General features: G+C 38.4%; 1 protein-coding gene across 8 annotated transcripts in view; it reads left to right on the plus strand.

Moving 5' to 3' along the window:
* ppp6r3.L (protein phosphatase 6 regulatory subunit 3 L homeolog) overlaps positions 1-18,587 on the plus strand; it is a 52,467-nt gene that overhangs the window by 16,307 nt on the left and 17,573 nt on the right. For all 8 annotated transcript variants that reach the window (XM_018256622.2, XM_018256626.2, XM_018256628.2 and 5 more), the window contains 9 exon segments: positions 4,601-4,787; positions 9,070-9,207; positions 10,257-10,322; positions 11,357-11,469; positions 12,175-12,288; positions 13,577-13,706; positions 16,314-16,466; positions 16,761-16,910; positions 18,097-18,161. In XM_018256622.2, the coding sequence (XP_018112111.1) occupies positions 4,601-4,787; positions 9,070-9,207; positions 10,257-10,322; positions 11,357-11,469; positions 12,175-12,288; positions 13,577-13,706; positions 16,314-16,466; positions 16,761-16,910; positions 18,097-18,161 (1,116 nt within the window).

Genomic DNA, 18,587 nt, shown 5'->3' on the forward strand with positions numbered 1-18,587 from the left:
TTTATTTAGTTGTAATATTGGTGTGTAGGTAGCCATCTCAGGTCATTTTCCTGGTCATGTGCTTTCAGAAAGAGCCAGCACATTAGGATGGAACTGCTTTCTGGCAAGCTGTTGTTTCTCCTACTCAATGTAACTGAATGTGTTGCAGTGGGACCTGGATTTTTCTATTGAGTGCTGTTATTAAATCTACCAGGCAGCTTTTATCTTGTGTTAGGGAGCCGTTATCTGGTTGCCTTCCCATTGTTCTGTTGTTAGGCTGCTTGGGCATGGGAAAGGGAGGGAGTGATGTCACTCTAACTTGCAGTAAAGAGTGACTGAAGTTTATCAGAGCACAAGACTGTGGCAGCTGGGGAAATGCGGGTATAGATGCGGGTTGTGAGTCTCCTCTAAATTTCTTATCTTATGTTATATTGTCTATTTTTCCTGCCCACTTCTGATGTCACTTCCGGGTTGCAGCAACAGCACTTCCTGTTGGTCGCGGCTAAGGGTAAGGCCACACTTAGCGATAGCGCGGCGATTTGACTCGCGGCGACTTTTCGCGGCGACTTTTAATCCGCAATCGCTGGCGAAACTTTGGCGCTGGCGTCTATGGGGAATCGCGCAAAATCGCCAGCGTAAAAACACACGCGGCGATCTTTTTTCTATTGTCGCTTGAAATCGCCTAGCGAGGCGATTTCGAGCGACAATAGAAAAAAGATCGCCGCGTGTGTTTTTACGCAGCGATTCCCCATAGACACCAGCGCCAAAGTTTCGCCAGCGATTGCCGTTTAAAAGTCGCGGCGAAAAGTCGCCGCGAGTCAAATCGCCGCGCTATCGCTTAGTGTGGCCTTACCCTAAGGCAGTTGCGGGTTGGGTAGTGGATCAAAGTGGGTAAATATGCAGGGTCAGGTCTCATAAATTGATTCCACACAAGATCCTAACTTAAATTGATTCCACGCAGGACCCTAACTTGAAGCACAAGTGATATGCATGAGCTGTTAGTTATCAGCTGTGTCTTCGTACAAATAAGTAAATCCTAGGTTTCCAAATTTCAGACGAATACATAATCAATCTGAATCAACATTTCAACAAAATCTTCTTACTGAGAAATCTGCTTCAGAAGTTTTGAAGCTGCCCCTATGTAAATTATTTTTCCGTCCTAACATTAAAGGGATCCTGTCATCGGAAAACATGTTTTTTTCATAACATGTCAGTTAATAGAGCTACTCCAGCTGAATTCTGCACTGAAATCCATTTCTTAAAAGAGCAAACAGATTTTTTTATATTCAATTTTGAAATCTGACCTGGGGCTAGACATTTTGTCAATTTCCCAGCTGCCCCTGGTCATGTGACTTGTGCCTGCACTTTAGGAGAGAAATGCTTTCTGGCAGGCTGCTGTTTTTCCTTCTCAATGTAACTGAATGTGTCTCAGTGAGACATGGGTTTTTACTATTGAGTGTTGTTCTTAGATCTACCAGGCAGCTGTTATCTTGTGTTAAGCTGGCCATAGACGCAAAGATCCGATCGTACGAATCAACGTACGATCGGACTTTCCCATCTCCCGACCCTCCACTAACCATTCAGATCAAAGTCTTTACCATTCCGATCAAATAAGAACAGATCACCCAATGCTCTGCCCCTGACAGCAATCGTACGATACTTATGTCTGACAACACTAGTGACAGTCTCCCACTGAAAATCGTACGATCGGCAATACACGCAGAGATATTATCGGCAGGCGACAGAAATTTTCTAACCTGTCCGATCGACCAAACGACCGATCTCCGACGGACGAAAAATGTCGGGACTCTCCACACATGGTCCGAAAATCGTACGAATTCCACGATTCGTACGATCGGATCTTTGCGTCTATGGCCAGCTTTAGGGAGCTGCTATCTGGTTACCTTCCCATTGTTCTTTTGTTTGGCTGCTGGGGGGCGGAAAGGGAGGGGGTGATATCACTCCAACTTGCAGTAAAGAGTGATTGAAGTTTACCAGAGCACAAGTCACATGACTTGGGGCAGCTGGGAAATTGACAAAATGTCTAGCCCCATGTCAGATTTCAAAATTGAATATAAAAAAATCTGTTTGCTCTTTTGAGAAATGGATTTCAGTGCAGAATTCCACTGGAGCAGCACTATTAACTGATTCATTTTGAAAAAAATGTTTTCCCCATGACAGTATCCCTTTAAGAATGGCTTCTGAACCACGTCCGATCCCACTCGTGCATAAAGTCTAAAAAACGTCTACAAACCAATGTACAATGTTTTGCTCTCGTGCTCCACTTATATCCTGGAAATGTGAATCTGAAAGTGTGGTCTGTTGAAAATCAAATCAATATGAACAGCTGTTTCCATCAATGACCTGTAGTAACCCAGCTCAGAACTGTATAGAATAAACCTTCATTCATAGGATTGTCTGCTTGATTTTTGTTGCATGCTTTTTTTATTACAGGTATGGGATCCTTTATACAGAAACCCTGTTTTCCAGAAAGCTCTGAATTACGGAATGGGCATCTTCCATTAACTCCATTTTTAATTTAGATTGGGCAGTTCTTTGTAAAGCACTATACCCCCTTTTACCAAAGGTCAATACGAGTTCAATACAGCCTAATATGGTTTTCCTTTTCCTTTTAATTTTAGTTTTTTTTTTCATCCAGATAAACATTTTTCTGTCCGTTCAGATAGTGTTCATGCATCTTGTTTAACTGATTAAGCTGATGTCAAAAGATTTGTTCTCTCTTTATAATGGGTTAAATTCCTGGTTGATAAACTTGCAATATTCAACACAATCTCGCTTGGCCAGTTATCAGTTTGTCCGGATCCCCCTTCAACGATGCCACAGATTATGGATGCATGTAATCTGCCCCTGTGCTTAAACCCCAACAGATCATTTTTCTTTTAGATGGGGTAAGTGACCCCCTATTTGAAAGCTGGGAGTTGGAGGAAATTTGCAAATAATTAAAAAAAAAAAAAAACTATAATAGAAAAAATGAAGTACAATTCAAAGGTTGCTTAGAATTAGCCATGCTATTACATACTAAAAGTTAATTTAAAGCTGAACCAACCCTTTAAGCTTGGGCCTAGTTTAGTTTAGTCTGTACGTAAGTCAAGATTAAATATTCAGTTAATATTGCTTGCAATTCTGCACATGGCTGTGGTGGCTGCTATGAAGCGAGTCTTCCATTCTCTGGACCTTATGAAATTAGCTATATATTATTGGGTCTCGCTGTGTGCCCTAGGAACTCCAGTTTCCAATGGCATCCAATGTTGCTGAACTGACTTTTTTTTTTTGTCAAATATTGAAACTGCAAGAGTCAAGAGTGAATTTTAAATTATACAGGTTTAGGATCTGTTATCTGGAAATTCTTAGGACCTTTGGTTTGCTTGATCATTGATCTTTCTGTTATTTGGATCATCATACATTTAATCTGCTAAAAATTATTTAAAGATTGACATCATATAATTCCCCAGTGGAATTAATCATATCTCTGCTACAGGTACACAGTAAAGTTGTGGTTTGTGGAGGAAGCTGTTGTATACAGCATTAACCCATACAAGTACAGTATACATCTCAATGGAGAGTTTTAGGATCAGGAACTTGCCCTTAAATTTTTTTATTTTTATTGTTTTTTAAAGTCGCATTATACACACCTTTTCAACATCAGCTGAACGGATAGGGCTTGTGCTGACAGTACTTTTTGTCTATTTTATTGTAGGCAGCCATCTCAAGTCATTTTGCCTGGTCATGTGCTTTCAGAAAGAGCCAGCACTTTGGGATGGAACTGCTTTCTGGCAGGCTGTTGTTTCTCCTACTCAATGTAAATGAATGTCGCAGTGGGACCTGGATTTTACTATTGAGTGCTGTTCTTATTTCTACCAGGGAGCTGTTATCTTGTGTTAGGGAGCTGTTATCTGGTTACCTTCCCATTGTTCTGTTAGGCTGCTTGGGCAGGGGAAGGGGAGGGGGGTGATGTCACTCTAACTTGCAGTAAAGAGTGACTCCAGTTTATCAGCGTGCAAGTCACATGACTGGGGGCATCTGGGGAAACTGACTGTCTAGTCCCCATGTCAGATCTCAAAATTAAATATAACAAAATCTGTTCTTTTGATAAATGGATTCCAGTGCAGAATTCTTCTGGAGTAGCACTAACTGCGTTTAAAAAAAATAAAAAAAAATGTTTTCCCCTGACCGTTTCATTTTAAGGATGATCTATGGCTTCTGTAAATTGTGGCACTAAACATGAATATGAAACTGGGTTTGACTTTAGTACTTCTTGTCACTTCTGGTCCCAAAGAACTTCAAATTTCTTAATTTGCCAGTTTAGTGAGAAGCCCCTGATAATAAGCTGCTCAAGGGATGCTTCTTAGATAAAGGAGAGTTTTGTTTAAAGCAGATTGGGAGCTCTGAACAAATTGTGAACAATGACCAACTTTAAAATGATTGCTTTATAATGGCAAAAAATGGTAAATGGGGATTTTTACAGTAGGCAGACTATAAATGACAAAACAAATGAAAATTCTAGCCGATCCTTAATCAAAAAGCTGTGTTATAAAAAAAACGCTTGTGTACAAAAAAATACTTGTGCTATGTTTTTTAACTTTTTTTTTTTCTTTGATAGGTATCCTAATTTGTCTTGTGAGCTGCTAACGTCTGATGTGTCACAGATAAATGACAGACTAGGAGAAGATGAATCTTTACTCAAGAGACTATATGCCTTTCTTTTGAATGATCCTCCACTGAATCCTTTGCTTGCCAGCTTCTTCAGCAAAGTGTTAAGCATTTTAATCAGCCGGAAACCAGAACAGGTATGTGAAAATGGTCACTTTCATTACAATCTCTGCTTCTTTGTCTTATAGTGAAAGTAGATTTATCTGAAAAACCCGTTATCCAGAAAGGTCTGAATTACGGAAAGGCATTTTTCCATAGGCTCCATTATAATTAAATAATCCAACTTTTAAAAAATTTCCTTTTTTTCTCTGTAAAATTAAAACAGTAGCTCGTACTTGATCTCAACTAAGATATAATTAATCCTTATTTAAAGGAATTGTACAGTGTAAAAATAAAAACTGGGTAAATAGATAGGCTGTGCAAAATAAAAAATGTTTCTAATATAGTTAGTTAGCCAAATATGTAATGTATAAAGGCTGGAGTGATTTGATGTATAACATGTCAGTCTGAACACTACCTGCTTTTCAGCTCTCTTGGTTTACACTGACTGGTTACCCAGGATACCAGACGGTAACCAATCAGAGACTTGAGGGGGCGCCACATGGGTCATGTCTGTTGCTTTTGAATCTGAGCTGAATGCTGAGGATCAATTACAAACTCACTGAACAGAAATTAACCATGTGGCCCCCCTTCAAGTCGTTGACTAACTCAGAGTTATAGAGCTGAAAAGCAGGAAGTTGGATTCCGGCTGTTTTATTAGACATCTGTTCACTCCAGCCTTTATATATTACATATTTGGCTAACTAACTATATTAGAAACATTCTTTATTTTGCACAGCCTATCTATTTACAGTTTTTATTTTCACACTGAACTGTTCCTTTAAAGTAAAAAAGTCTATTGGGTTTATTTAATGCTTAAATGCTTTTCTAGTAGACTTAAAGGGGTTGTTCACCTTTGACTTAATTTTTTAGTATGATATTGTGAGACCATTTGCAATTTGTTTTCATGTATTTGTGTATTTTGAGTTATTTAGCTTTTTATTAAGCAGCTCTCCAGTTTGCAGTGTTGGCAATCTGGTTGCCAGTGTCCAAAGTACCCAGCGACAATGCATTGATTTGAATGAGAATATGGAATATTAATAGGGGGAGGGTCGGAACAGAAAGAGTATTAATAAAAAGTAGCAATAACAATAAATGTGTAGCTTTAGAGAGGATTTGTTTTTAGACGGGGTTAGTGGCCCCCTTTTGAATGCTAGAAAGTGTCAGGAGAAGGCAAATAATTAAAAAAAAAAAAAAAACTATAAATAATGACCATTTGAGAAGTTGCTCAGAATTGCCCCTTCTGTAACATACTAAAAATTAAACTGAAAGTGAACCACCCCTTTAAGGTATGAAGAGCCAAATTACAGAAAGATCCGTTATCTGGAAAACCCCAGGTCCCGAGAATTCTGGATAACAGGTCCCATACCTGTACTTTCAAAGTCTGACCTCCCTAAAAGGCCTTAATTCAGTGTTTTGGACTTATTTCAGTTCAATACCTCAAAGGAGATCTTAACCTATCATCACTCCACACGTTGGGCCATAACAAGGTTACAGATATAGTAAAATATCTATTGGTTATTCAGCCTCTGCTTTAAGAATCTCTAGGACATCAAATAGGTTTTCATACCAAATGTCACCCTAACTGACATTCCATATCGGGTTTATTCCATATTAGGTATAGCTGATCGAGAAGAGGGCCTGATTGCTCTACTATAAAGCTGGCCATACTCCTATTAATATATTACAGGTATGGGACCTGTTATCCAGACTGCTCAGGACCTAGGGTTTTTTAGATAAGGGATCTTTTCATAATTTGGATGCTCATACCTAGTCTACTAGAAAATCCTGTAAACATGAAATAAACCCAATAGGCTGGTTTTGCCTCCAATAAGGATTAATTATATCTTGGTTGGGATCAAGTACAAGTTACTGTTTTATTATTAAAAATCTGCATTATCTGTGTAAAATGGAGACTTTGCATAATTTGGAACTTTCTGGATAACAGCTTACTGGATAACAGATTCCATACTTGTACAAAACTTAATTTCATAAAATGATTGCTACATGTATGGTGCCCCTTTAAAAGAGAATTCAACCTGTTATAAAAAAAAAAAACTACCTGCTCTCCCTCCCCCCTCCCGGGGCAAATGCCCCTAATTTTTTTCTAGCCCCTCCATGCAGATTCTGGCCTCGGATTTCATGGCAGCCATTTCTTCATCTCCGGTAATCTTCATGTCTTGATAGCATTTTCGGCGCATGCGCAGTTGGAGTAAATTTCCGGTCCTGAACAACTGCGCATGCACCGAAAGGCACGAACATTTCTGGAAAATTTTCTGAAATTTTCACAACTTTTGGTGCATGCGCAGTGGTTCGCGCCCAGGAAATCTACTCCAACTGCGCCGAAACTTCCCGAAGAAAGAAGATGGCTGCCGTGAACTCTGAGGCCAGAATCTGCACGGAGGGGTGTGTAACAAAAAAAAAAAGAAAAATGAAGGGCATTTGCAGGGTGGGGGGGGGGGTTGGCAGGTAGGCTGTTGGGAGGAGGGAGGGGTGTCTACCGAGGGTAGGGGGAGGTTTTGTTTTTTTTAATTACAGGTAGAATTCTCCTTTAAGTCCGACTGATCGGACATCAAAATATTTCAGATAAATCCAGTTTATTTTTGTGTTTTCAGGGAGCAACTACAAATCCATAAGACTTTGCGTTCATGTTTAAATTTAGTTGTATTGACGTTATTCTACACAGGGGAAGCCTTTTACTTTGCTCTATTTATTCATTAGAATGGGAGATGCCACATTTTGGGATAAATCTTTCATAGAATTACAGTGTTGGCAGATTGCCCAGAGCGCGGCCTTGTTTTACTTGGCAAGAAAAGACTCTGCAGATATCGTGGGATATTTTGCTCCTGTTACCATTGAAAGGAAATGCATTGCTATTTTTGTGAAGCATTTACATTCTGTGTATATTTATAAGTTTAGTATAAGACGTTCTGCCAGGGAAATTGGGCATGTTTGTGAGAACTACTTGTTTGTTTTAGAATACAGGTATAGGATCCATTATCTTGGAAACCCTTTATCCAGAGAGCTCAGAATTATGGAAAGAATCTGACTCCATTTTATCCAAATTTTTAAAAAACGGTTTCCTTTTTCTCTGTAGTAGTAAAACAGTAGCTTGTACTTGATCCCAACTAAGATATAATTAATCCTTATTGGAAGGAAAACCAGCCTATTGGGTTTATTTAATGTTTAAACGATTTTCTTGTAGACTTAAGATATAAAGATCCAAATTGTGGAAAGATCCCTTGTCTGGAAAACCCCAGATCCAGAGCATTCTGGATAGCCGTTTCCATACCTGTACCTTGTACTTGATCCAGACTAAGATATTCATTCTTATTGGAGGAAAAAGCCTGTTGGGTTTATTTAAGGTTTACATGATTTTCTAGTAGAAGTTTAAAGTATGATGATCCAAATTACAGAAAGATCCATTTTCCGGAAAGGCCCAGGTACCGAGCATTCTGGATAACAGGTCCCATACCTGTACAGGAATAAAATCCCAGTTTTGGAGTAGATTGTTAGATTTGGGAGTGGCTGGAGGTTTTGTGTTGTGCCAGGTTTTGGGCAGTAGGATACCAAATAAAGGGTAAAATACCTGTAACGTTTTTCAACTGGTCTGTTTTTTCTTTTTGTATATAGCTTTTGAACTAGTTGCCACTTTTAGCCTCTTGCATTATGAAGTTACATTTTATTTATGGTGTTGCCTTTTATTCTCTTTCTGTGCAGACGCTTTGGGTAATTCAGTATCTAGTTAAAGCAACTGCCAGCTTGGATACATTAGCATGTTTTGCCATTCTTCAGTGTAGCATTTGGGATATAGCCATTCCTTAAAGGAACAGTTCAGCTGCAGTGATACATAACAGAAGCAGAACACTACTTCCTGCTTTTGAGCTCTGTATCTTAGTCAGTGAATTTTTTAGGGGGGCCGTATGGGACATAACTGTTCAGTGAGTTTGCCATTGATCCTCAGCATGCTGGTTAGTCTCTAATTGGTTACTGCCTGGTAACCAATCAGTGGAAACCAAAAGAGCTGCAAAGCAGGAAGTAGTGTTCTGGCTATTATGTTAGACATCCAGTCACTCCAGCCTTTATACATTACATTTTTGCCTAACTATATTAGATACATGTTTTATTTTGCACAGGCTACCTGTTTACCTATTTTTTTTTTACACTGAACAATTGCTTTAAATGCATAGAAAATAGCTTTCATAATATAAAGGTTCTTTTAAAATTGATTTTGAAAGCCTTGTAACCAACCCCTAACCATAGCAAACAATTGTGTAGATGTTATATATCCTTACTTGTTTTTTTTTTTTTTTCATATAGATTGTGGCATTTTTAAAGCAAAAAGATGACTTTGTCAACCTGATCATAAAACACATAGGAACCTCTGCAATCATGGACTTGCTGCTAAGACTTCTTACATGTATCGAGCCACCACAACTGAGACAAGATGTCCTAAATGTAAGTTCTTTATTACCTTCAATGCTTTTACTGATAAATATCTGCCTTTATGTAGTACCATATAGTGGGTGTTCACCTTTGTGTTAACTTTTCGTATCCTGTAGAGTGATATGCTGAGACAATTTGCAATTGATTTTCATTCAATTTTATTTAAGGTTTTTGAGTTCTTTAACTTTGTATTCAGCAGCTCTTCATTTTGCAATATAAACGATCTGGTAGCTTGGGTCCAAATTATCCGTGCAACCATGCATTGATTTGAATAAAAGACTGGACTATGGAATAGGAGAGGCCTGAAAGATGACCAATAAAAAGTAGTAATGATAAATGTGTAGCCTTAACCTGGCCATAGATGCAAAGATTTGACCATACGAATCTCCGTTTCATACGATTTTTGGGCCGTGTGTGTAGAGTCCTGACATTTTTCGTGCCATGGCAATTGGTCGTTCATTTTTTTTTGTGGCCTTTGAGTTATTTAGCTTTTTATTCAGTAGCTCCCAAGTTTGCAATTTATATAATATAAAAATGAGCAATAACAATACATTTGTAGCCTTAAAAAGCATTTTTGTTTTTTTAGATGGGGTCAGTGATCCCCATTTGATATCTGGAAAGCATCAGAAGGCAAAAATTGAAACCTATTAAAAAATAAAAAAATAAAAAACAATTGAAAAGTTGCATAAAATTGGCCATTCTATAACTAAAAGTTAACTCAAATGTGAACCACCCCTTTAATATTTAATGTTTGTTCACACGTGTTGCTAAATGTTAAAATGATTAGGTATTATACACACCTATTTATATATTGCTGTACACCAGAACTTATGATGGCAGCAGTTTTAAAGCTTTGTTCTCAGCATTCAGATTTTACCCAGGGAAATATATATATTGCTCCTGTATGAACGGGCTAACTTTTTGTTGGATTAGCCTTTGCCGTATTCTTTAAAGAAGATGCTCACCCCCCCCCCTTTGAGAATTTGTTTTTTTAATCGTTATTGTACAGTAGTTGATATTCAGTTTTGTTTTTTGAGTTAAATTAAGCCATTTTCTTCTAGTGGTTAAATGAAGAGAAGATCATTCAAAGGCTTGTAGAAATTGTTCACCCGTCACAGGATGAAGATGTAAGTAAGACCTGTTCTTGGCCAGCCACTTTGTCTTGTTGTTGATTTACTACTCGGGCTCAAGATGGCTACACACAGCAGTTGTTTCTACAAGCTGTTGCTTCCCGAGGGGGCAACAATCAATTGTGGGTGAAATTATGTGTTAAGCAAGCCACAACAGCACATCACACTTGCAATTTCACCGCAACGAAGTGGGTACAAAATAAAGAATGCCTGATTGTATTCACTGCTTAATCTTTGGGACACATCCAGTGGCAGTCAAACCAGTTTGTGTATACTAACTTAAAATACGTGTTTTCTTGAGCTTTAACTGTGTCTTTGTGTAATGCATAGAAATGCAACACAATTTTGACTATTGATAATAGAATAATTCAGGCACATTTTAGTCTCGATAAGAATGCATAAAAAGTGCAAGTGAGCTGTGCCGTATACATTCTCCTAATTGTATCCGCCACCCATGGAGCACATAGAAAATTCCTTCAATGCATGTACAGGTATGGGATCACTTATCTGGAAACCCACTATCCAGAAAGATACGAAAAGGCAGTCTCCCATAGACTCCATTTTATCCAAGTAATCGAGATTTTTAAAAATTATTTCCTTTTTCCCTGTAATAATAAAACATTAACTTGTACTTGATCCAAACGGAGATATAAATAATCCTTATTGGAAGCAAAACCAGCCTATTGGGTTTATTTAATGTTTACATGATTTTCTAGTAGACTTAAGGTGTGGTGATCCAAATTATGGAAAGATCCATTATCCGGAAAACCCCAGGTCCCAAGCATTCTGGATAAAAGGTCCCATTACTGACTGCTGCCACACTGCTTGCTTTGGGAGATAGCCCAACTTTGTACAACAGCTGTCATTTGTATGAAACAATTGTTATTCTTAATGGGAAAACATGGCACCTCTGTGTGTACATATGCAGTTAGGAAAACTCAATGCAAGCAGTAATATAAGGTTTCATACTGCTTAAGTTTGAAAAATGGATTCAAGATAAATATATTTTTATTTATTTCTGCTTTAAACAGAGGCACTCAAATGCTTCACAGTCACTCTGTGAGATTATACGTCTGAGCAGAGATCAGATGCTACAAGTACAGAACAGCTCAGAGCCAGATCCACTGCTTGCCACTCTGGAAAAGTAAGCATTTTATTACTACTTTTGTGCCGTTTTAGGAAAAATATAAAATTACGATTATAAGTTTGTGTGCTTGCTAATGTCCAACTTTAAAGGAGAACTAAACTCTTAATTAAAAAACCCTACTCTACATAGATCCCCCCCCCCTGCTCTCCCACAGTGAACTCTGATGCCCTGAATCTGCACCGAGGGCTAAGTAAAGAGTTGGGGGGCATTTACCAGTGGTAACAGCTAGGCTGGAGGGGGGGAGCAGGGAGGGTGGTCTATGTAGGGTGGATATTTTAAATTAATGGTTTAGTTTAACGACCCTCATGATATAAAGGGCACATTCACCTGAAGCTATAGTACCATTACAGTTGGCCTCTGATTTTCGTGACGTAGTTTGTGAGCACATTTTGATATTGGGGGATTTGATGGATATATATTTACTCTCTTTTTAGAGAGTTATTTGTCAGAAAAGGTTCTGGTGTATCAAATTTAGGAAGATTTTGCAGTCAATCTTTTTCAATGGGTGAGGTAAGGGGTAAGAATATAAAACAATTTTACATGTGCTTTACCACAGCAGGTCGATTCTAGATGGCTAGAAAAGGAAATTTGAAATGTTTTGCATGTCTTTCAATCTGTAGTTCAATGTTTTCGCTATTGAAATCCAAGTAATCATGTTTTATTGACCCCTGTTTTAATTGTTTTTTTCCCCCTTCCTTTTAGGAAAGAAATTTTAGAGCAACTTTTATCAAATATATTTTTGAAAGAGAAAAATGAATCCGCTATAGTCAGTGCCATACAGATTTTGCTGACCTTATTAGAAACCAGAAGACCAGCGTAAGTTATTGGATCACTGTACAAACCAAGCTGTTTCCCCCCCATAACATTCTGCAGTACAGGGAGTCCTTGAGTTACATGCACCCAACTTACATACATACATACATACATACATACATACTTACACACAGTAGTTTGCGTGGCTTTTATTGGCATTTAGCTTTAATAAACCACCTGTTCCAATCCCCTCTGGCATGTGTTGTCTACTACTGAGCACAGAAAGGTAACAATATACAGAAAGGTAAAAATACTATGGTAAGACAAACATCCATCTTGTTGCATTTAATAAGTAAATGTATATGTTTCAACTTGCGTACAAATTCAACTTAAAGGGGTGGTTCACCTTTAAGGTAACTTTTTTTAGTATGTTATAGAATGGCAAATTCTAAACAGCTTTTCAATTGGTCTTCATTATTTATCTTTTATATTTTTATAATTATTTGCCTTTTTCTTCTGACTCTTTTCAGCTTTCAAAAGGGCGTTGCTGATCTAAAAAACAAATCCTCTGTAAGGCTACAAATGTATTGTTATTGCTGCTTTTTATTACTCATCTCTCTATTCAAGCCCTTTCCTATTTATATTCCAGTCTTTTATTTAAATCCATGCATGGTTGCGAGGGTCATTTGGACACTAGCTACCAGATTGCTTAAAATGCAAATTGAAGAGCTGCTGAATAAAGAGCTAAATAACTCAAAATCCTTAAATAATAAAAAATGAAAATCAATTGCAAATTGTCTCAGAATATCCCTCTATATCATACTAAAGTTCTCATAGGTGAACAACCCCTTTAAAGGATAAGTAAAATTTTAAAATGTGTAAAATTGACAAGGGTGCTATTCAAAGAACTTTTGCAATGTACATTCATTATTTATTTTGTTTTTATTCTAAGATTTTAAAGGATACCTGTACTGTTAATATGAAAGAATTGTGTTACAACATTGCCACCTGTCTGACCACCAGGTAGTCAAGGAAGTTGTCAGGAGAAAGAAAGTGGCTACTCTGATGTTCTTCTGTTTAGGAAATATTTCAGAAAGGTTTCTAATTTTTTTCCTAAGCAAAAGAACATCCGACCAGCTGCAAAGCAGGAAGTAGTGTTGTGGCCTTTATACATTACATTTTGGCTAACTATATTAGAAATGGTTTTTTTTTTGCACAGCCTATCTATGACCCAGTTTTTATTATTACACTGAACAATTCCTTTAAAATTGAGTTAACATGAATATGGTATTTATATATTCATATGTATTTTTAGATTTTAGCCTTGTAACTCTTACTGTTTGATTTCTAGATTTGAAGGGCATATAGACCTTTGTCCTCCTGGAGTGAACTATTCTGCATTTTCAGTCAATAAAAATGTATTGGCAGCTATTCAAGAGAGACTTCCATCTTTTCACCAGCTCCTTCTGGACCCTCCAAAGGTAAAACTTGTGAATTATAGTGAAACTGAGGAGACTGAAAATATCAGTCATGTGCAGTCATTTGAAAATAAAAAATTACTTAATTATCACAACATGTTTCGGATCAGCATGAATCCCCCTCCTTTACCTTCTCCTCTTGCCAGCAAGTAATAGCTCCTTCGGTGCGGCAGTGCAGCGCGACGTACGTACACGCGTCAATGATGTCACTGATGCGGTTGGGTGGCACAGAGCTGGTGGCCTGCTTGGTGTGGCTCGCGCTTGCTGCTCTCAGCCTTGCACAGTTGCACTGAACTGAAGACATTCTTTCTATTACTGTGAAAGTGTGAAGTTTCCTGCTGGCACAGCCAGGTAAAGATTTGGGCCGGGGGCCATATGTTTGCTGTTGCTGCTGGGCACTGGCACAGGTACATAAATACTTGATGACAATATGATGTGATCAGATTTATTTTTGGCTGCTGCTGGCACAGGTAAAGATTGGGTGCAATATGATGTCTGCTGGAGGGCTGTATGATGGATGGCCGCTGAGCTTGCTGCTACAGGTATAGGGGGCAGTATAATGGAGTATGGGGGGGCAGTATGATGGATGGCTGCTGGGATTGCTGGTACAGGGGGCAGTAATATAAATGAAAAAGTGTTGTACATTCTTTATTTAAAAACAATCATGGTAAGGAGGTAAATGGTAATGCGGGACTGATTGAAGCTCTTGCCTAGGGTGCCACTCATGTGAAAAAAAGTAAATCATATTAAGACATACCCTTAAATCCATATGCCTCCTCCTCCCCTGTGTATAATACAGTACCCCAGCATATTATTGAACACTTTATGGGGCCCCTAACAATAATTCTCAAATGCTAACAAACCCCCAGGACAAATACCAGGCTTATGTTCCATAGGAATCATAGGTCAGACAGAGTATGGCAAACACAGGGTGCAAAGAGCAGGCAAAGTAACACACACACACCCACACCATAGGGAAAACCGAACAGAGCAAGAGAAAATCAGGACCACTCTAATATGTACTACATACATTGACACAGTGCTGGTGCCCCGTTAGCATTTTGTATAAAGTGTGAACAATGTGAGCAGTTTCAGTCTGGGTCTCAGGTGTGAACAGTACAGGCCTTTAGGATGTGAACAATAGAGGTGTCACAAGTGTGAACAATGCAGGGGGATCACAGGTGTGAACATTGCAGGGGTATCACAGGTGTGAACATTGCAGGGGTATCACAGGTGTGAACATTGCAGGGGTATCACAGGTGTGAACATTGCAGGGGTATCACAGGTGTGAACATTGCAGGGGTATCACAGGTGTGAACATTGCTGGGGTATCACAGGTGTGAACATTGCTGGGGTATCACAGGTGTGAACATTGCTGGGGTATCACAGGTGTGAACATTGCTGGGGGATCACAGGTGTGAACATTGCTGGGGGATCACAGGTGTGAACATTGCAGGGGGATCACAGGTGTGAACATTGCTGGGGTATCACAGGTGTGAACATTGCTGGGGTATCACAGGTGTGAACAATGCAGGGGTATCACAGGTGTGAACATTGCTGGGGTATCACAGGTGTGAACATTGCTGGGGTATCACAGGTGTGAACAATGCTGGGGTATCACAGGTGTGAACATTTTAGGGGTATCACAGGTGTGAACATTGCTGGGGTATCACAGGTGTGAACATTTTAGGGGTATCACAGGTGTGAACATTTTAGGGGTATCACAGGGGATTACAGTGTGAATTTGAGGTTTAAACTTTGCAGGGGCCAGTTAATCTCTGTAGTGATACATTTTAAAGATTACGTATGGTAAACACACAGCAGGCAGACTTTGATATGGAGGGCCACATAAGGGGGGTCGCGGGCCACCAGTTGGACAGCCCTGGCCTATGAGGACCTTTATATTGCTTTACTCCATTTATAAAATGTGTAGAGAAAATGTTTAAAATTTAGTTTTTGTGCTATTTTAATGATGTTTGAAGGACATTCTTACGTGTCTGTAAACTGTCCTTTATTAAAAAATGAAAATTGGCGGTTGTTGTAATTTAGGATGGATTTCTGTTTGAATATGGAGAAAGTATTTTACACCAGTTTACCTCCACTTTTGTGAAACCCCCCCCCCCATAGTGTTTCTTTTTGGCTCAACTGAGAAAAGTACATAGAAAATGCTTTGAAAGTTTGTGTTTCTGACACTCTTGGCCTTCAAGAAGAAATGTTGAGCTCAAGCCTCCCAACAAGTGTAAAACTGCAAATATATTCTAAAACCATTAAAAATACAAAATGAATGTGAAAGTAATACTCGGATTAAGTTCAAATCAATTATTTTTCTAAGTTATCAAGCTATAGTTAAAACTTTTTATCCCTAGGGAATTCCAGGAGTCCACCTTGGGGGGGGGGGGGGTTCAGGCTTTATAGTTTGTAATTCAAGTAGATAAAATACTTCCTATATATGCAGGACTCGGAGAAATCAAAATCCGTAGGTTACTTATGTATGTGAATCCTTGGATCTGCTGCCTGATTAAGGAAAATGTCACCGTAAAATATAATGTGCTGTAGCTCAGCAATTGACCATTTTTGTATCTTCTCTTTATATTCTTTGTTTCCTTTCAGACTGGTGTAATGAAGACAACTTGGGGAATTCTTGATCCTCCTGTAGGGAATACCAGGTTAAATGTGATAAGGTTAATAGCAAGTCTACTCCAGACCAATACACATTCAATCAACGAGGAGCTTATTGAGCTGAACACAATGGGAGTTATACTGGTAAGTGTTTTAATATATGCACTTCTAAAACCTATATAACTGTTGCTTATAATCGGGTGCTGATGCAAAAGCTGTCATGTATCTGTTTTAAGTGCTTTGTAAACATTTTAATGTTCTGAATTGCTGTTTGAAACACATCTTAGTCTTCTCTACTGAAGGTTTTGAATGATCTCATTTTATATTGAATTTCCTAAAGCTCATTATTCAGCAGAAAACGTGAAGCAGAATGTTACCCTCTGCAATGAAAATTAATCGTATAAAAACTTTTTTTTTTAAAATCTCTATTTGAAACAGGACATGTTTTTCAAATACTCTTGGAACAATTTTCTTCATACCCAAGTAGAAATCTGCTTAGCACTGATTCTTGCTAGCCCTGGTGACTCTCCAGAGCACAGCACAATAAGTGAGCAGAACTCCACTGGAGACCATGTTCTTCTAAAGCATGTAAGTACCATTTCAACTGAAAGGAACAGTAACACCAAAAAATTAGTGTTTTAAAGTAATGAAAGTATCATGTAGTGTTGCCCTGCACTGGTTAAACTGATCTGTTTTTCAAAACACATCATTTACTAGTGCTGCTTCAGCAGGATTCTGCACTGAAATCCATTTTTCAAAAGAGCAAACTAATATTTTTTATATTTAATTTTGAAATCTGACATGGGGCTAGACAATTGTCGGTACCCCTCTACCCCAGTCATGTGACTTGTGCTCTGATAAAAATTTAGTCACACTTTACTGCTGTACTGCATGTTGGGAGTGATATCACCCCTCCCCCCCCCCAGAGTAGCCTAACAACAGAACAATGGGAAGGTAACCAGATAGCAGCTCGGTAACACAAGATAACAGCTCCCTGGTAGATCTAAAAACAATAGTAAAAACCAAGTCCCACTGAGACCAATTCAGTTACATTAAAGGAGAAGGAAAGGTTAAAACTAAGTCAGCCTTATCAGAAAGGTCCATCTAAATATACCAGTAAACCCCCAAAGTAGTGCTGCTCTGCGTCCCCTGTCAAAAGAAACACTGCATTTCTTTCCTTCTATTGTGTACACATGGGCTTCTGTATCAAACTTCCTGCCTTCAGCTTAAACCTCATTGCCCTGGGCAAGAGCATGCTCAGTTTGCTCTTCTCCCCCCCCCCCCCTTCTCTGCTGTAATCTGAGCCCAGAGCAGGGAGAGACTCAGGCAGGAAGTGATGTCACACCACATTTATACTGCAGCTCCTATCCTAAACAAACAGAGTTTGTAGAGCTTTTTACTCAGGTATGGTAAATCATTCTACAGAATAAATATAGCATTCTAGCTTGCACTATTGCAGCTAATCTATTGGCAATAAAATGCCTCCGTAGCTTTCCTTCTCCTTTAAGTAGGAGAAATAGCAGCCTGCCAGAAAGTAATTCCATCCTAAAGTGCAGACACAAGTCACATGACTGGGACAGCTGAGAAACTGACAGCTTATTTATGTAAACAATAGTAGTGTTTCTGAAGCAAACACACCAGTTATACCAGTCAGTGCAGGGCAACATTTTTTGATTTTACTGGTGCTTTAAGCTAATTTACCAGTTTAATAGTACCCTTTATACTACTAGATCAATGCTATTTCTAAAATAACATTATTCTTCTTTGATTTTAGCTCTTCTTGAAATGCCACTTAATAGATAGAATACTTGAAGCTTGGGCAATGAATGAAAAAAGACAGTAAGTGCCAACAAGTTTTAATAATTTACAACTTCCACAGATTCCTCACTTTCCATTGCAACCTTCATTTTTAGACTTTCAGACCTTCTATTAATACAGCACTTTAAAGCAGCAACTTCTGTCTTGCACATGATTACAGTAGTATTTAAGGAGATAAAACAAATTTATTTGATTAGGTAGCGGTACGAAGGGCATGATCAGTACCTTATTTTTAAGCAATCCAAAATGGCATCTTTCTCTTAAAAATAGTTAATCTTAAAGTTAAACATGACTTGCAAAACATCTTTAAATTTGCTTTTTGTTCCTCTTGAATACTGTGCGTAAACCATTTTGTTATATAGTAAAGCTGCTGATCATCTTTGAATATGATTCCCAGCTTAACGTTACCAAAGTCTAGTCTACAACACCAAAGTTCCTGCAGCAGAA

The sequence above is a fragment of the Xenopus laevis genome, chromosome 4L (genome assembly GCF_017654675.1).
Source record: "Xenopus laevis strain J_2021 chromosome 4L, Xenopus_laevis_v10.1, whole genome shotgun sequence".
Lineage (NCBI taxonomy): Eukaryota > Metazoa > Chordata > Amphibia > Anura > Pipidae > Xenopus > Xenopus laevis.